Here is a 19,996-nt window from a genome sequence, read left to right as displayed (position 1 = left end):
GGGGATGTCCTATAGGGGTGTAAATTGACCAGATTACCCTGCTCCTATTTTTAACCTAATGGAATCAGAAAAATCAAAACAGTTTTTATTGATTTTTTTTCATCTTCTCTTCTCTTCTCCTCCTCCATTAAAATTGAAATTTCCATCGTCCTCGATTAATCAGCGATTTGAAAAATTGATAATCGTTGATTGAAAACTATATTTCCAAAAGACCCAGTTAGGGTTTTGTTTATTGTGTTTGATTTAAGTTAGTTTTGTATCAAAAATTAGGGTTTTGGATCAAAATTGAAATTGAAATTTCTGTGTTGCATGTGAGTTACGGTTGGTAATAACTTCAATTGGAACAGCAACTATAGATTTGGTTGATGTTACGGTTCATTTAACTCAAATACCAACCGTAAGTTCTTGATTTTGAGATAAAATATTCAGTTACGAATTTTTTTTCCAACCGTAAATTACTTACGGTTGGTCTCATTACTTAAGTTACGAACCGTAAGTTGTCCTGGATGTTTCATTTTCTTTTTACGTACGGTTTGTAATTGCATCATTGTTACCAACCGTATTTGAGTTACGACTTGTAACTCAAATAACCTTACCAGCCGTAGGTTAATTACGGTTGATCTCGATTCATTAGTTACCAACCGTAATTTGTTACGATTGCTATATGTTGTCATTCTACCAACCGTAACTGGTATTACGATTGGGTTTTACCCCAAATTGAACCAGTTACGGTTGGTATTCGATACTTTTGGAGCCGTAACTGAGAGTTACGGTTGGTAACGAGCTAAATTCCAACCGTAAGTTCTTCTGAAATTTTAAAAGTTTCGATTTTTTTACGTACTTTAGATAATTTTGAGCGACAAGAAGCTAATGGGAACTAATTTAGAGATTCACCCATCTCAAATTTGTCACTGGAATCACTCATTTTGGTTGAGTGAATCAAAATCTAGGGTTTCACAAAAATATCTTTTTTCTTCTCCTCACAACTTTTTTTTTCAACTCTAAAAATCTGATTTTAGAGTTATTATAAGTGAAAATTAATTATCAACACTAATTTTGATTATCAACACTAATTTTGATTATCATCACTAATCTTGGTTATTAATAATAAGGCTTAATTGGTCATTTCCATATTTTTTCGATAAAAAGGTGGCATGAATTAATATTAGATTGCCGCCGGTCTAATGGATCATGCCGTCCCTTTAACATGATTGATTCAAAACCACATGACAATTCCAAGTCTTTAACATTTTTATCAAGACTTAAGCTATTAAGAAAACCAAATTACCAGCAACAATAAATACTCTTGCTTGACTCGTGAAACCCACGCATGTGTTTTTGGTATTCTTTGTGTGACGGTGACCTTTAATATCATCACATGTGTCAATGCGGAAGTACCGCATGCTCTGGTGCCATGCATATATGATATAGCGCTCTCATGGCTTGCATTTAGAAGTACAAGTTTTCTGGTAACCATGAAGGCATCCAAATACGATAGTCATACAAACAAGCAAAGATAGATAGAGAAGTCTTCGACATCATGTTTGGTGTTTGGACATGAGTTGCATGTGGCCATTCATGTGCTGTAGATAATATTCATTTCAAGGGATTGATTTTTCTAAAGACAGTGACAACTATCTAAAACCATTACTGGCAGAAGCCGATCAAACTTTAAGTTATAGTCATCAACAAATTAAAACTTGAGGTAAGATTCGATATAACAAAAGGCTCACATGATCCTGTATCATGCTGTCAAAACTACAAAGCTTAGTTTAACAAATCAAAGCTCTGACGCTTATTATTGACTTATTCGGGCACAATCAACATAGCGAAGGTGCATATATGCAATCCAAGAACTACTAATTAAACACCAATTTTCATGGGATACTTGTGAATGCAATCTTCCCAAGGGTTTCCCTTGTTACTGTCACGAAGAGATGATGGTTTTACATTTTTGAGAGCAACCCAGACTGCACTATTACGCTTAAACCCACTTCCTAATGCAATCTGCCAGACACGGTCGTTCTTATGCATCCTTCCTTTAGCCTCAATGTAGGCCAACTCATACCAAATTGAGCTCGATGACGTGTTTCCAAATCGATGAAGAGTCATTCGTGAAGCCTCAACATGAGTAGGAGAAAGTTTAAGGTTCTTTTCCATTTCATTGATTATCCCTCTTCCACCGGCATGTATACAAAAATGCTCAAATGCAAGTTTGAAATCAGGAACATAACTCTTGGTTTTCAGGTTCTTGAAAATTTTCTTGGTCACCATAGTAATGAGAAATCTAAGTTGTTCGCGGAGTGGAAGCACGAGAGGACCTAAAGTGGTGATATTGGTCTTTAGTGCCAACCCTGCAACGGGCATAAGAGTTTTGGACAGGGAAACACCAAGCTTACCAGCATCGTCTTCGAACTGGTGCACACAATTATAAGCTTCATCGTCTGAACCATGGTGAGTTCTGATAATATGAACTAATTTGTACTTAGCTTGCCGTTTATATTGATTTCTGTTGGAGAGGAGAATTGCAGCTCCGCCAACACGAAATAGACAATTAGTTACCATCATAGATTTGTTGTCTCCAAAGTACGCCCGTAAAGTCAAGTTCTCAGTGCTCAAGACAATAGCACAAGTGTTTTGGTGCACGTGAAGTAATCCCTTGGCAAGATCCACTGCAATGACTCCAGCACTACATCCCATCCCTCCCAAATTATAGCTCTTAATATCACTTTGCAATTTATATTTGTTAATGATAACGTCGGAAAGTGAGGGAGTAGGATTGAACAAACTACAATTCACCACAAGAATACCAATGTCTTGGGGTTTGACATTAGTACCGGAGAAGAGATCATCCAAAGCTCCAAACATAACTTGCTCTGTCTCTTTCCTAGTGAACTCTAAGCTTCGGTTTGGGGGTGTGGCATGCAATCCTTCAGGAAGACAAGTCTCTTCACCTAGTCCAGACCGCTCCAGAATCTTACGTTGAAATTCAACAGAAGATTCATTCGAACTATATACAAGTTTAATACCTTTGTAGTATATTTCAGATGAGGCTTGAAGATGAGAAGGTGGGCGATAACATGCAAAATCAACTAGGTAGATAGTTTGAGAGCGTTTCCTCGTGTAAACCATTGAACCTAAAACAATGACACCCACAAAACTTATAGTTGCAACTAGATGGTGCTTGATGATGTGATGATGCCAAAGCTCATACGCATCCTCATGTTTTGTCTGACTAGCTTCAACCAGGAGAGGAGGGATGAGAAATAGACCAACAGAGATGGCAGGAATCAAGTAATGGTATGCTAACTTGGAGATTTTAAGATTCATACTCTTTATGAAGTTTTGATTTATTGTGTGAATGCTAAACATGAGAAAAGAGTTAATGTCTTCTCTACTTGGTGCGTATTTGCGATCTCAGATATATATAGAAGATAGTGTTATTTGTACTGTCATAGTGCTCCAGTCTCACATATGGCTATCTTAAATGGTTGTCAATAATTTCTAATACCATACACGCCGAATGTATAAATCATATATACTTTAATTAATTGTCTATAACTATCTTATGTTGGTGAAAATCATTTCTATGACAGTGATTCTGGGACTTATCAATTGCAAACTTAGCCAAGTTTGTTAATTAAGAAAATTTAACTCCCCAAAACTAAGGCTTATTCGCTCAAATTCCTTGACCACACGTCTCTAGTGGTGTGCTCATGGCATGTGATCAGGGCTTGCAACAACTTAGACCTCACGCTCATCCGCCAAGAAAATGGCAACTATGGTCACTCATTACCAAGAAAATCATGAGCAGTTGCAGGGCATTTGGTGGTATGGCAACTGGCATTCTAATACCGTGGGAACAACGGTTAAAAAGACTCTCGACTTGGATAGACAAATTTTCAGTCTCTCTTTTTAATTATGAATTCAAGATGAAAACTACCCCATCAATTGGGAGTAGTACTACTGCTACTACATGTGAGGGTCTTTGGTAGGTAGGTCCTCAGACTAGTGTACATTCTTTAAACATAGTACTGTAGTAGTCCCAACTACCTTGAATTCAAAATATCTAGAAAATGAATTCCATCCTTGTAAATTTTGGTGTTTGACATCTTTACGAGTAAAATTGATTACCCCACATTTCTATTCTTAAATATTTGTTTGTTTAAAGGGGTGGGATCCGTTGACATGATTATATTGACATAATCATCACATTTCAGCGCCATTTTTTTACTGAGTCCAACCGACAATGAATTTGAAGTTAATTATTTAATGACATGTTCTTCTTATAAGTATCTACATTCCAACCAAAAATGAGAGCATTCCGAGATGTATAAAGCCATTATCTACAATTTTGAATATCAGTCGTTGAAGATCAACGGTTGAAATTAAAATTTATGGATGGTGAAGTTTCGTATTTCGGAATACTTTCATTTTTGGTAGGAACGTAGAGTTTTATATGAGGAACATGTCACCAAAAAATTAGCTTCAAATTCATTACCGGTTGGGCTCAGTAGAAAAAATGACGCTAAAATGTGAAGATTATGTCAGTATAACCATGTCAACGGATCCTACTCCTTGTTTAAATTCGATTTCATAATAAATTTATTTCGAAAATCGCTGAGATTTTTTAATAATTATCTTTAATTAATTTTTGGTAATTAATAAAATAAATTTTAATTAGTAAAAATTATTTTTTTCTGAGAATAACAACAACAATAGCAACCGAAACATTGGGTCTCCTTTTAGCAACAAGAGTAGGAAAACAACAACTCCAGCCTAGGGTGTGATTCGAAGTGGACTCACAAGCACTTGCACAAATGCTGCACAATCCACAGGACACCAACCCTTGGTACCTGAAAGAAATGTTACAAGAAATATGGACACTAATGAAGAGTACACCACACACGACAGTTACACATGCTTATAGGGAAGCAAACCATGCAGCTGACAAGTTAGAAAATGAGGCGATGAACCATAAACAACACACCCAACCACGGCATCAAGAAGAATATGGGACGATATATGCCTGTACATTGTTTCAAACATTGTATTAAATGATACAAACGGGTCACTTTAACCTGTACTATTAGAACTGTAATTTCCTAAGCTTAAATAAAAGTTTTAGTCCAAAAAAACAAAAGAAAAAACATAGGGTGCCGCCAAAACTCCTCCAAAACCGCTTAGACCTAGAAAAGAAAATAGTAAATCCTTTTTCGAAAATGATGGGTCACATCTAATTTCACGGGCCCATCAAAAAAGCATTTTATGTGTCTAAAGGATGTCGAGGCGGTTCCGGAGAGGTTTACTTTTTCAGGGTCAGTATATAATCTTTATTTGAAAAATCCTACACCAATATTAATAATATAAAATTTTTTGTTGAATACGCACATCAAGCGTCTTAGATTAGCCCAGTTGGTCAGGAGAATGTCTTTCAAAAGTTTGGATATTTCATGGAATACTCCTCTTATATGTAAATGCTTATATGGGTTATGGTGGGTTGGTTATGATAGTGATCCTGTCTGACTAGCTGGGTTCGGATAGAGGCATGGTCCCGGGTTTCGTGTACGGGTAGAGGCATGGGCCCGGGTTTCGTGTATAAAATAAATTAATTAATAAACAAAGGTTTGATGCGATTCATGATGTCTCAAGTTGATACGTAATCGATCAAGGTTACCTAGAATCAGTGCTGATGTGAAGATAGGTTATGATAATTATAGAGAAAAGAACAAAAACACAATGTAAATAACACAATTGTTGTTGTTAACTACTTCTTCTTCTATTGCTTTAAAAGCAAAACTCTATTACAAACCAAAACTATGACTGCTCTCTCTCTCTCGTTTTTCTCTACCTCTCTAGGTTTTATAGGAGTGAAATTTGCTGGAAAAGGAAAATAAAGCTATGAGTTTTTATAAATCATCTAAAGTAGGAAACCTCAAACTTGTAGGATAAGTTAACAAACTTACACCTCTTCTAGTATCTTCTAGATACTCTCTAGTCGTAATATGGCTCAATTAAACCTAGGCTAATGATTAGCCTCATCTGGCAGCTTTAGATGTCCCTCTGCTTGTGTTATTTGCTTGTGTGAATATAATCTTCACACTACTTAAGTTCTGTGCATATAATCTGCACATCAAACTATCTAGCCGTTGATACATCTCTGTGAAGATAATCTTCGTCACTCTTCTAACCTTAATATGGCTCAACTTCTGCTACGATACTCCTGTATCACAGGTTCGAGTCCCCGATGGCGCAATGTTGAATAATTTGAAATGGAAGATAGAGTTAGCTTGCCCCCCTTACGACATAATCAACCCCTTAGCTATCCGCTTTGGCTCCCTTAGCTGGTTCCTCAAGAGTCTCGCTGGTAGACTAGCAAGACAACTTCTTGCAGTAGTGCGTTGTTGGAGCTTAGCTTGTTAGGCTTCCAACTAGTTTCTTGTAATAATAGTTTTTATCCAATAATAAAATATTTTATAAAAATATAAAAAATGGAATACGCGCATCATATTCATCGTATCATTGGTGACAGAAACTAGGGGTGAGCATTCTTTTCCTAATTTGCGCATTTAATCAGTATCAACCGTATTTTTTCAGATAGATGCCCGGAAAGTTTTCCAATAGGATTGGATGCGAATGGAATTTTTGAAATCCATCGTATTACGGATTGGGCCCGGATGAAACCTTCAAAATCCGTTGGACATCCAAACCCGTTAGCATTTTTCTTATTAAACTTCTTCGGTGCAAATATGAAATTAGTACATTTATGTTTTTTTCAAATTAGGTAGTACTTTCCTGTCTTACTTTGATGAGCTTACAAGATACAAGACCAATATGTATAGGTGGGAATACTTGATCCCAAGTACAACAAAACATCTTATTTTAAAGGGGCCGGATTTTTTTTCCTCTTCAAATTTTGAGTAACTTCAAAGCATAACATTTAAATCCCATTTTATACCCTTAAATAATGTAGTCTTATTTCTAAAATCATCCATAAACTTGTTGCCTCTATTTCTCTATTATAAATTTTAATTGTAAAACAAATTCCATTGGATTATCTGCATCTAATTCGTCTATCCGTGGATGCAAATCTGTTGGATGTTAGATTGGATGCGGATGCCAAATTTGAAATCGTAATGAATTGGATTGGGTGCAGATGAGATGAAACCGGTCCATAGCGGCCCATGCTCACCCCTAGCAGAAACTCTGTTTCTAAATGGCTGGGTTAAAGCCCAAGTCTTTTTTTGCTTTCTTTGACTCCCCAGCCAGGGGTGAGCATGGGCCGGTATGAACCGGTTTTACCTTATCCGCTTCCAATCCAATTCACTACGGATGAAATCTGGCATCCGCGTCTAATCCAACATCCAATAGATGAACGGATTGGGTGCGGATAATCCAATAGATTTGTGTTAATTAAAATTTATAATAAAAAATAAAGCAAATATAGATGATTTCTTATAGAACCTACACATTTTATATATGTATATAAATATAGAAGGTCCATGGATAACACTCCAAGCAAATATCTTAAAAATTCCAAAACTATTTATGTATTTTCTATAAAATGCATAAATGCCCTTAAACTAACGGGTTTGGATGTCCAATGGATTTTCAAGGTTGCATCTGGGCACAATTTGTAATCCGATGGATTTCAAAAATCTCATCTGCATCCAACCCATTAGCAAACGGTCCAGATATCCATTCGCAAAAAATGCGGTTGGTCCCGATAAAATCCGTGGATTACGGGAAAGATGCTCACCCCTAGTTCCTGTCACCAATAATACGATGAATGTGATGCGCGTATTCCATTTTTTTATTATTATTATTTTTTAAAAGAGCCATCAAGGGCAAAATAATTATTTAAATAAATTATTTTTTATCCCATCGGGGATGTTTGTGCAAGACCAACAAAAATAAAGAGTATTAATAACATTTTCACTTTTTCCTTTTCTAGAAAAATGAACCTTTTATAAAGCAAATTGTTTCTCCTTTTCACTTCTGGGACTAAATTCTACTTCCTGTATTTTAATGTCAAAAATGAGAAGTGAGAAGAGAAGGGAAGAGAAGCGCTTTCACATGATCACACAACATATGGTAAGATGCATGCTGTGTAGTACAAGTAGTCTATCAGTTAGGAATGTATTAGGTTGCTCGTACCTTTAGCCTAAAATCTGTATTAGGCATGTTTATTTCCAAGGTGCTAGGCAAGATTACCATTTCTATTACGGAGACAACTGGGGAATGTGAAGTCGTACAAGTTGGGAACTCTGGCCACGCAGTTGAGGCCGCCCTTTACACATGCATTTGAGTGACATTACACTGTACACAAGTTGAGAAGCATCTCCACGCAATTGTGGCGTATGCATATATAAGTTTTGGTATACTTAATGCGAACTTTAAGATCATCAAATGTGCCAATGTGGAACTGCTATAATTCCATGCATATAGCTAGCCTATCTTCCATTTAGGAGTACATATTTTCTAGTTTACGTCAAGGCACCTAATTAGGTACCAAAAGTCTTCGACATCATGTTAGGAGTTTGGACATGAATTGCATTGGCCATGTGGGCATGCATGGGTTATGACCAAGGATATCATGGGTTCGATCATAAAAGATTCCTAGTGTTTATTCAATCTGCATATGCCAGGGAAAGAAGGAAAACATGTTGATTATAATTACAATCAGGAAGATCACTGTTGATTGTCTCCAACTCAACGTATTTATTTTCACTCTAAATCATCCGATAGAAGTATGAATAAGGAAACCAAAATATTGCCATTTACTGTATCAACGCCAGAACAGATATGTTCTGTCCAACTAGTCAAACACATACCAGTGCCTTGAAGATAGCGAAAGTTGGTGCATTTATTCTGAACCTACGTCAATCTGTGTAGCTCTTATTTTCAAAGTAAATATGGAACCGCAAGGGGTTAAAGCTATTATTTCAACCAAAAAGATAAAATTACTCAAGTGCTTAGCGGTGTCCAGAAAATTGTAAAAGTTACAAAACACCCAGACCCAGTACACAGAAATTACACAGTACTTAAATCTGATACACCATTACCCCAGTCCCAAAGTTGATAATATGTAAGATTCACAGCCAGTTAACAAATAATATCTTTAGCTCGAATGACATAAGCAAAAAAAAAGGAACATAAGCTTAAGATACTCCTCAAAGCCACATATACTCAAAACTCTCCTCAACACATTCGTCTAGGACAAACTTGCCAGCAGCCTACAAGAAAGAAAAAGAAAAGCCTGATCAAGTTGTGAAAAGTAGCAAAAGAATCAATGTGAGCGATCCTTACGCAATAATTCAGATTCAGGGTAAAACGCACTCACTTCTTTGGACGCGTTACAGGTTCTCAACATCTTCTGCAAATTCTTTGGGAATTTTGTAGTTCTTGATGCTCTGCAGTTCAAGATGTGTTGATCAGTTACCAATTTGTGCATTTACCAAAAATTAAAAGAGCATGATAGTACACTGCATACTTTAGAAGTCTCAAAGCCTAACTAACAACACCGAAAATACAGATAATACTGATGATGGCATGATGACATGCATGGAGAAAAATGGTTAATCCAGACCTATTTGTACCTTAGCGTACGAAGCTTGACTTGACCCAATAGTAAATGACCAAGTGAATCAATCAGGACTGTCGTAAATTTCCCAAGTCTTCAACCAGCTGCTTACTTCCAAGAAATCTGGGGGCTGTGATGGATATTTATCTGAGCATATCACTAAATGGGAGGAGAGAAAACCTATGTTGTTAGGGGCGAGGGGCTGGGTAGTAATCTAGGGTAACAGTGATGCCTTACTCACAAAACGGAAACAAGATAAGATATCTTCTCTTCTATCTAGCCAATTGACTAAAGAAGTGAAATAGTTAATGTCGATAAAAGTGCATATAGTTTCAGGGCACCTATATACAAGTTTATGTTTGTTTTCCAAGTACTTGAATCCGATGCACCTTAGACAGGGGCGATGATAGTATGGTGAGGCACCCGAAGTAGAAATACTACCACTTAGCCACCTCGTCTGTGCTTCTAAATATCATAAGATTAAACTAACTAACAAAGTATTTTTCCTTGGTATTTGCAAGTCCACTATGTATTTTTGTCTGCCTTGCACAGGTTGGGTTCAAATGGGATCCTGGAGAAAAAATGCAGCATATATACTGCCCATCCAGAGTCGGCCAGATGAATTCAACCAAACCCTGTGACAGAAACAAAAACTAGTGGCTATGAAGTTCAGTCTCCTTACACAATCAAAATAACAGGCGTGAACTACCTCCAACAGTTCTGCGTTCCTAGGATCATTAACATCCCGTTCAGGGCCGTCACTGACAGTGAAAATTGTTCCCTCAAGTTTAATCACGTGCTCATAATATGCAGCGTTACCAACAGAACAACCACTGCAATGATAATAACAACAAAATCAAATCCAGTTAAATTCACAATACAAAAGCAAAACCAAAGTGAAAGATATCATACTCCAATTTGGTACCCTTTCTCCTGGCGGTGAAACCTATAGACCCCCATCCTAAACTTGAAAAATCGATTGGTTCAAACTTTTGTGATGGAGTTGGATTTTTAGAAACAGATAATTCGGAAAAATCGCGAGTGGTAGATTCCACAGACTCCATTAGTTACAAAAGCATCTGAAATCAAAAACCCTAGCTAGGTTTATGTTATATTTTTCCTTTTTGATTTCTATTGGCTACGATAAATTTAGAAGTTTAGAATTTTGCTGAAGAGCGTAAACGTAAGGATAATTTTGTCCAATCTTGTTAAAATTATGAACCGGTCCTAAATTAGCGAGTTATTTTTGAAACTCCCAACTTTGGCTACGTATTCGGCAGGCAAAGCACTGGTTGATGTTTTACCATGGAGGGGCCGACAGAAAAATATGACCCACGGAGTCATGGTGTTTGGATGGCAAGAAGGGAATCTAATTCGGAATTATATTTCCTGTAGACGGAAAATCTTAAACCCAGCCCATGGATTCTGAATTTCTTTTCTTTTTGAAAATCATTTGCTATTTCTCCTCTATTCCTGTCTAACAAACACAAGAATGAATTATTTTCCTGGAAAACTAATTCCATTCTCTCAAACCACAAACACTGTCAATAGTACCTAAATGCGGGACTTAACGGTCCAATCAACCACCTTCTTATTTTGACGAAATCTGGGGAGCTGTAATGGATAATTATCTAAGTATATGTTGTGCCGAGAGGTTATGTTTTTCCTCAAGGCATTCCAGGATCCGGCATCAGAAACGAAAACTAAACATTCAACGGAAGCTAATGCACATAGAACACACAAGACAAAGAGATTTATGTGGTTCGGCAATGGCCTACGTCCAAGGGCAGCAGAAATTCACTTTATTCATATATCAGAGAATACACAATGCACATGACACTCAGCACCCGTTCTTCTTCTTCAATTCTCAACTCACCTTCAAATCTCCTCAAACTCTCCCAGCCCCAAAGCCATGAGAGGATCTACATCTTGCTAATGGAGAGATTACTTCTCTTCTTTTTGAGGAGATGTCCACAACCTAAGGGTTTAGACAAGATTTGTGTAGATGATGTAGATACCTATAACCTAAAGGTTATGCCTTTATTTATAGGCTTACAATACTTCGATTAAGAAACCAAACTTTACTCTAATTTAGGAAATCTAAACTAGCTAAGATAGGAAACCCTTATTTAATAGAAGTCTAAACATAATTCTAAAAATCAGTCAAAACTGATTTAGGAATCACACTGACGTTTCCTAAAATCGAGTCAATATATGCCAAAAATTTCACACTCAACACATTCAAACAAACCCTTCTTCAATCATATGCCAAAAATTGTGTCAACTTCATCTTCAATCGCTTCTCTTCAAAACAGAACAAGAAATTACAGCTCCACCACACACAATATCTCCATATAGGAAATCCGATTATCACGTCTTCAATCGATCATTAACAATGCAATATGCTGGCACCATCTTCAAGCACTTCTTCGTGTCAAACTCTTCAACCAGAATTTATCAACCTCCCGCTAGTGCTCTCATAACACTAAGATATTCAAATGGTCGATAATTCTCATAAGGAACCTACTAATAGGTTTCTGCAATCCTCACTATACCATGCAACTGACGCAAACTTGAGTTTAACTTCTTCAATTCCTTCGACTACGTCAAGGACAACATGATAGAACTAATGACAACCGGTAACATTCACAATCGTTCCGTACTTAGTACGACTCTAAGGATCATGACGAAATTCAATTTTGCATCTTTACCTCTTCCAACGTACAAACCATTCAACTTTGTAATTCAAACACAATACTCTTGTTTCCTTGCAACTTGGCTTGCAAAACAAACACATTTAAACTGAAAACCAACAAGGTATTCCCAAATAGTCCACAAAAGACTCAAACAAGCAAGGTAAATACCAAAAACAACCAAGAAGCTATGCAAAGTACATAGGGATAAGGTCTCAAGAAGTATACCAACGTCAAATCCTTCCTTCAAGTAGAGCTTCAACTTCAAAAATGTATCAATCAATGGATGTGAAACACTTCAAATACATTCGTTTATGCGTAATTGATACTTCAAACGGTGCTTGTCAAATCAGAAAATCCACCTCTTCAACTTGATGCAATTCAAACGACCTTGTCTCCAAGATTCTTCACATGAGGCTACACAACGATTTTCCGAATTCCAAAGTACCTCTGATTTCAAACCAGATATAACTTGATTTTGAAACATGCCTATTGATGCATCTTATTCTAGGCTTTTACTTCAATCTATAAATATGTCTTCTTCCACAAATCCACTGCTAATTCAATACACCACGTTTTCTGACGGAACTATTATAACCTTGCACCATAGTTCTAAAACTGTCACCAACCTTCACCAAAAGTTTTCAGAACTATCACGATTCTTCACCACAAATTTCAGTCAAAAAACGTCACCTTGTCTTTGTGTTCTTTTTCAAATTTGACATCTTCTTTGATATCTTCACATATTGTTTCTGTCTCAATTCAAACGAGCAAACCCTAGATTTCAAGAACCTAGACCTAAGCTCTGATACCAGTTTGTTGTGCCGAGAGGTTAAGTTGTTCCTCAAGGCATTCCAGGATCCGGCATCAGAAACGAAAACTAAACATTCAACGGAAGGTAATGCACATAGAACACACAAGACACAGAGATTTACGTGGTTCGGCAATGGCCTACGTCCACGGGCAGCAGAAATTCACTTTATTCATATATCAGAAAATGCACAATGCACATGACACTCAGCACCCGTTCTTCTTCTTCAATTTTCAACTCACCTTCAAATCTACCCCAACTCTCCCAGCCCCAAAGCCATGAGAGGATTTACATCTTACTAATGGAGAGATTACTTCTCTTCTTTGTGAGGAGATGTCCACAACCTAAGGGTTTAGACAAGATTTATGTAGATGATGTAGATACCTATAACCTAAAGGTTATGCCTTTATTTATAGGCTTACAATACTTCGATTAGGAAACCAAATTTTACTCTAATTTAGGAAATTTAAACTAGCTAAGATAGGAAACCCATGTTTAATAGAAGTCTAACCATAATTCTAAAAATCAGTCAAAACTGATTTAGGAATCACACTGATGTTTCCTAAAATCGAGTCAATATCCAACAGTATATCATTAAGTGGGATGGAGAAAACTCTATGCCATTTGGGGCAAGGGGGCTGGCCCGGCTGGTTACAAATATAGGGGGCAGTAATGCCTCAAAAAGTAAAGAGAAGATAGCCGACCGATTAAAGAAGTGAAATGGCTGTAAAAGTACATACAACTTCAGGGTACCTATAAACAATTCTAGTTTATGTTTACTTTCAAGTGCCCTATAAACAATCACTGTAACAATTCTTGTTTATGTTTACTTTCAAGTGCTTAAATCCGATGACACCTTAGACAGTGGCGATGATTCTAGGGTGAGGAACCCGAAGAGAAAACACTCTAATCCGGCACCTCAGCTGTGCTTCTGAATATCATAAGAGTAAACTAAGTAGCAACACATTTTCCTTGGTATGTGCTAGTCTACTGCCTTTGCGCAGGTTGGGCTTAAATCTTGTGGCATCCTGTAAAAAAAAATGCTGCATATATCTTGCCCACCAAAAGTCGGCCAGATAAGATTCCACCAAACCCAGTTACACAATCAAGAAACTAGTAGCGATGGAGTTCATTCTTCTACTAATTTTTACACAATGAAAATAACAGTCGCGATTACCTCCAGAAATTCAGCGTTTCTAGGATCATTAGCATCCCGTTCAGGACCGTCATTGACAGTGAAAATGCTACCCAGCCTACCCTTAAATTTAGTCACGTGCTCATAACGAGCGACATTACCAACAGAACAACCACTGCGATGATAGTAATATCAAATCCAAACCAAGTGAGTTCAATTTTGGTAAGAACCAGAGTTAATGATTGGTTGAGGGTTGGTAATGGTAGTTCGTCTACACCAGAAATAGCACTGAATCTCCTGAACTGTTTCCTAGTGCAGAAAGCAAGGTGCCTAAAATGTGAACTCAAAAATCATATCCTTCATCAACCATAGCTCTAATCAAAACCCAAATGTCATCCCTGAATAAACTACACAGTATTGACACCCTCATTAGAAACCCTACTCTACATCAGAGATGGTTTTCAACTGAAATGTTATCGGCAGTTAATAACTATCCAGTGTTAAATAATTTGTAACAGGTCTTTGAAGAAGGCAGGAACAGGTGATCCAAGGGGTGTTACAGGTTTCAGAGGTGACACAGATAGCTATCATGACGGAGTAGCAATTGGGTTCTTAGCAGCAATATCTAAGGCGCAACATAAAGGCATTAGATTTTCCAGTGTGGAGGTGCAAGGCAGAAGTCAAGGGTACAAATCCAAAAGAAAATTCATAACTTAGAGCCATTTTGAGAACAATTTACTTAACTCTTCAAATAACTTATTATCTTAATTCCGTGGTTGAAATTGTAATTTCCTAAAGCAGCCTATAATGCCAGAAATAGTAGACACTGCAATGATCAACCTATATCCTCCATATGAAAGGGTGGTACGGGCAAATTACTTGCATGAAAACTCTAAGTTTGCTTTTTCTGATGGGTTACCCAACTCTCTAGCTAGTTTTTTTTTAACGAATGCAGTTCCAAGAGAAAAAGAATCAATGAAACAATTGAAAGCAGATTAGGAAAGAGGTTTACCTTGAGTGAGAGAGAGCATTTCTTGGTGCGGCATCAAATACTGTAATGTAAGCTTAATTCCATACATCAAATCCCTTCAGACACAAATGCTTTATAGGATTATGGTTTGCAGATTTAGAAAATGTAAATCTAGTATTTGATTTCTAAAATTAGATAATACAACTTTTTTACAATCAACTTGTATTGAACAATTCATCAGTTCTATCTGTGAAATTTAGGTTCAATGGAAAAGATGATGGTTTAGGGTGTGCCATTGTAGATGAAATTGCACTAGAGAGATTGATGATTATATGCAAATGGTGATGCGAAAATTAAATCCTAAGAAAATTTCTAGGGTTTTGAAGTTAAGGAACCTCTATTTTCTCTAAAAGCTTAGACAGAAATGTGAACCAGCGGGAATCTACAAGAAAAGAAAAGCCCCATCAAGTTGTAGCAAAGAATCAATGTGTGAAATCGTTATGCTACACAATCATTCAGATTCAGAGCGCAAACGACTCACTTTTCTACATCCCCGCAAGTGAAAGTATCACTTTTCCTGAAACCGGGGAGTATTTTATTTGAATTCTGGTGGGGAGACTCTTTGTACAAAATACATATGTTCTGTGGTTTAGAAGGAATACTAGATTGAGTAGCCAAAATTGGTGCATCATTCTGAACCTACGTCAATCTGTGTAGAACTCATTTTCAAAGTAAAAATTGGTATTGCCGGTAGTTTAAGCTATTTTCAACCCAAAAAAAAAAAAAAACGATAAAAGTTGCTCCAAGTAGATAAGTGCTTAATGGTGTCCAGAAAACTGTAAAAGTTACAACCAACACCCAGTAGACAGAAATTACACAGTACTTAAATACTACAGCATGACCCCAGTCCCAAACTAGATATAACAGTAAAGCTAGATATCGCACCTGATAATATGTAAGATTCGCAGCCAGTTAACAAGTCATATCTTTAGCTCGAATGACATAAGCTTAAGATACTCCTCAAAACCACATATACTTAATAGACTCCTCGCAATGTTTTTTCGGGACAAACTTACCAGCAGCCTACAAGTAAGGAAAAGTAAAGCCACATCAGGTTGTGAAAAGTATTAAAGGGAAAAATCAATGAGGGCAATCATTGTGCAGTATTTCAGATTCAGGGTAAAACAGACTCACTTCTTCGAACGCTTTACAGGTTCTTTGCACCAGAAAAGTATGCAATCCAACTTCCTCAAATTCTTCAGGAATTCTGAAATTCTTAATGCTCTGCGGTTAAGATGTGTCGATCAGTTACAAATTTGCATTTACTAAAACTAAAAAGAGCATGTTAGTATATGGCGTACTTTAGAAGTCTCGAAGCCTAACTAACAGCAGAGGAAATATAAATAATACTGATGATGGCATGATGACATGCATAGGGAAAAGTGGACGACCCGTCCCTATTTGAATCTTAATGTATGAAGCTTATGGTCATCGAGGTAACTTGACCCAATAGTAAATGACCACGTGAATCAATCAGGACAGTCCAATCAACCACCTCCTTATTTTCACGAAATCTGGGGGGCAGTAATATTATTAACTAAGTATATCACAAAGTGGGAGAAGAGAAAACCTATGCCATTTGGGGCAAGGGGCTGGCCCGGCTGGTTACAAATCCAGGAGGCAGTAATGCCTCACAAAGTAAAGAGAAGATACCCGACTGATTAAAGAAGTGAAATAGCTATAGAAGTACTTAAAACTTCAGGGTACCTATAAGCAATTCTAGTTTATGTTTACTTTCAAGTGCATAAATCCGGTGACACCTTAGACAGGGGCGATGATTCTAGGGTGAGGCACCCAAAGAAGAAACGCTACCAATTCGGCACCTCTGCTGTGCTTCTAAATATCATTAGTCTTCTAAATATCATTAGGGTATGTTGGGTTCAATTGGGATCCTGTAGGAAAAATGCTGCATATAAAGTCGCCAGATAAGATTCCACCAAACCCAGTGACAGAATCAAGAAACTAGCGCCTATGGAAGTTCAGTCTTCTACTAATTGGCCGACCTTAAGGGAGGCCTTCTATGTGATGAGAAATCTGCAATCTGTCGGTCACAGAAAATGTCCCAAGTTTTTTAAATTGAAACTTCAAATTTACAATTTCACAAAATTCAGGTTGAATATAAGGTAATCAATCGAATTGAAGACAAATTTCTGTCAAATTTAATCAAACAAGAAAACTAACAGTTCAAAGATCATTAAAATAGACATTATATAGATCAGAATCGATCGATTTTAGTTTCGTTTTCATAAAAAAAAAAAAATCTATTTCACCATTTTAAAATTCCATTTGAAGGACCAATAAGAGTATAATCTACTTCAATTCAATGCAAATAGAGAATGGAAGTACCCATTTTCAGTGATTTCACCTTTTATTTCAGTAAATTCGAACAAATTTGAGATTTAGAAAACATATTTTCCTGTAGAAAAACAGAGTCCAGAAAGAACTTCCGTGGAGAAGATGACGGGTTATTGGCCCTGTCTTATTAACCCGTTACTGATAAACGACCCGACCCGAAGAGTTTAAATTTCTACTACTGTTGTAATGGATCAACTCTAATTTCTTCTCATCACCCTAGCTACATGCATAATCACTCAAATTGATAACCCATCATCACTTGAGAATTAATTTATTAGCCAAAATTGAAATATCCAAGAACACACACTTATAAACACCATGACTAGAGCTAACAACAACTAATTACACATATCATCTTAATTCATACCTCCAAAAATACCAATTAAAAACAAAAAGTTGGATTTCTTTTTCAAAATTGTGTTTAGGCGTTGAACAAAGCAAAAGTCTCGCTCACCACCACGCAGCAACTGGGTGAAGCTTCTGACAGAGAATTTAAGAGAAAGAACTGGAAGTTCAAACAAAAAAAAAATCGGTTTAGTAGAAGAGGGGAGTGGAAAGAAAGAACAAACCTACCTCGTTTGTTTTGGTTAAATTTAGTTACCACTTACCAACGTATCGCGTCCAGCTAGAAATATCCTGAACACGTATTGACATTGCATTTAGTGTGTGACAAGACGTGGTGTCTGATTTAAACTAACTCGCTGAAATAAGTTTGTAGTTTTGATTCTTTCAAACCCATTACCAAGACGCCGACTCACATGCCAGGTACGTGGATCTCTAAGATGTGTTATGTGATGCTGTATTCAGTATACTCATCTACACGTCAAGTCATTTTATATTCTTTGGCCGAGTTTAGGCCATGTTGTAGTACGTGTGTTTTTTTTTTCCTTGAAAAGTGATACATTAATGTTTCAAGCATACTGTGAAATGCTAAAACTTACTTTCGTACATTTAGTTTGCTTTGGGAGTTTGGGGGAGCGAAATGCATATTAGTACATGAAATTCTGTGATCCGTGACATAAATAGATAGAATTCACACTTGTAAATCCTGTTTGCACATATTATTTGTGGGTCTCTAGTCATGTCTGTTTTTCTGGTGGTCGGCCTCCCCCACCGCAAGCGGTCATCTAGTTTTTACACAATTAAAATAACAGTCGCGATTACCTCCAGAAATTCAGCGTTTATAGGATCATTAGCATCTCGTTCAGGGCCGTCATCGACAGTGAAAGTGCTACCCAGCCTACCCTCAAATAGAATCACGTGCTCATAACGTGCAGCGTTACCATCAACACAACCACTGTAATAATAATGATAACAATATCAAATTCAGTCCAAGTGAGTCCAATTTTGATAAATTTAGGGTTCATCAAATTCACGATACAAAAATAAAATCAAGAATTGAAAGATATCTTACTCAAAGTTGGGATCCTTTCTCCGGAGGGTGAAACCTATTGAACCCCATCTTAATCTAGAAAAATCGATCGGTTCCAACCTTCGTGATGGAGGTGGGTTTATAGAAACAGATAATTCAGAAAAATCGCGAGTGGTAGATGCCACAGACTCCTCCATCACCTACAGAAGAAATCTGGAATCAAAAACCCTAGCTAGGTTTATGTCGTGGTTTTCGTATTTTTGCCCTTCTAGAAAAAAAGAAGGTGAAGTCGAAAAGAAAATAGATCGGAAATTTGTTCAAGAGTGCGTAATATAGGGGAAAGGTTGTTTTGACCGAAATTATGAATTCGTCACTCCTCCAACAGTCCAACTACCTGCTTGACTAGTTTGTTTTTTTTTTTTAAGCATGCATTTTATTGATATGAGATTAGGTTACAATTTGTCGTGGTATGTGGTACCACCGAATCATGAAATAAAATATGGCTAATAAAAAGCGGGATTGCATGGTCCCATATTTTCGTTGATAAGTTTCCTAATTGGCTTTCATCTGCTGCATGATTGGCCAAACCATCTGCGGCTTGGTTTCCTTCCCTGTAGTTGTGTTGAATGGCAGCATGTGGGATCTGTCTGAATCTCTTCTTTATTTCCTCAATCATACCTGAGATGTGCCAAGGAGGGGGGGTAGAGGGTGTGATGAAGCGCAAAAGATTTTCTGAGTCAGTTTCAAAGAGAACTTTTGGCCAATGTCTTTCCGTTGTCGTTCTTGCAGCTAAAAGGAGAGCCCAAGTTTCTGCAGTTAAGGCAGTCGTAATTCCTAAAGGTTGATATAAAGTCATTAAAGTTCGTGCATCGGAATCTCTGCAAATGAATCCTGCCCCCGGAAAACCTGGGTGACCTCTGGATGCCCCATCTGTGTTGATCTTAATCCAGTTGATGATTGGAATTGACCATCCTACCGATATTGTAGATAATCTTTTGTCTCCTCTTGGATGGTTAT

General features: G+C 37.1%; 2 protein-coding genes across 12 annotated transcripts; both read right to left on the bottom strand.

Moving 5' to 3' along the window:
- Positions 1–1,667: 1,667 nt before the first annotated feature.
- Positions 1,668–3,517, bottom strand: LOC113274895 (3-ketoacyl-CoA synthase 4-like). Its single transcript, XM_026524313.1, has one exon. The coding sequence runs from the start codon at positions 3,370–3,372 to the stop codon at positions 1,864–1,866; it is 1,509 nt and encodes a 502-aa protein (XP_026380098.1). The 5' UTR covers positions 3,373–3,517; the 3' UTR covers positions 1,668–1,863.
- A 5,393-nt stretch (positions 3,518–8,910) lies between these two features.
- On the bottom strand, positions 8,911–19,284 carry LOC113274896. Of its 11 annotated transcripts, none has more exons than XR_003323307.1 (11): positions 19,022–19,284; positions 18,772–18,904; positions 18,216–18,243; positions 17,975–18,112; positions 16,387–16,476; positions 16,138–16,275; positions 15,235–15,308; positions 10,266–10,416; positions 9,600–9,713; positions 9,344–9,413; positions 8,911–9,236 (listed from the first exon to the last, which is right to left on the bottom strand). XR_003323307.1 is itself a non-coding variant. In XM_026524314.1 (8 exons), exons 1-5 carry the CDS (start codon positions 19,174–19,176, stop codon positions 16,213–16,215), a joined length of 492 nt encoding a protein of 163 aa, XP_026380099.1. In that variant the 5' UTR covers positions 19,177–19,284; the 3' UTR covers positions 9,052–9,236; positions 9,344–9,413; positions 15,235–15,308; positions 16,138–16,212. The 11 variants fall into 11 exon arrangements, 2 of the variants coding, with proteins under 2 accessions (XP_026380099.1, XP_026380100.1); XR_003323308.1 differs by having other exon boundaries at positions 9,600–9,742; positions 10,293–10,416; XR_003323309.1 differs by having other exon boundaries at positions 9,600–9,730; positions 10,293–10,416.
- Between the last annotated feature and the right edge of the window lie 712 nt (positions 19,285–19,996).

Source organism: Papaver somniferum, chromosome 4 (genome assembly GCF_003573695.1).
Source record: "Papaver somniferum cultivar HN1 chromosome 4, ASM357369v1, whole genome shotgun sequence".
In the NCBI taxonomy this organism is placed as follows: Eukaryota; Viridiplantae; Streptophyta; class Magnoliopsida; order Ranunculales; family Papaveraceae; genus Papaver; species Papaver somniferum.
Note: the sequence above shows the minus strand (reverse complement) of the source record. Positions and strands in the feature narration are given on the sequence as shown.

Coding starts and splice junctions, on each gene's coding strand:
- LOC113274895 (XM_026524313.1), bottom strand. CDS start 3,372: ATGTTTAGCATTCACACAATAAATCAAAACTTCATAAAGAGTATGAAT.
- LOC113274896 (XM_026524314.1), bottom strand. CDS start 19,176: ATGGAGGAGTCTGTGGCATCTACCACTCGCGATTTTTCTGAATTATCT. Junction 16,477..18,061: donor CACCCAGTTGCTGCGTGGTG/GTGAGCGAGACT, acceptor TCTTAACCGCAG/AGCATTAAGAATTTCAGAAT. Junction 16,276..16,386: donor CCTGTAAAGCGTTCGAAGAA/GTGAGTCTGTTT, acceptor CCTTACTTGTAG/GCTGCTGGTAAGTTTGTCCC.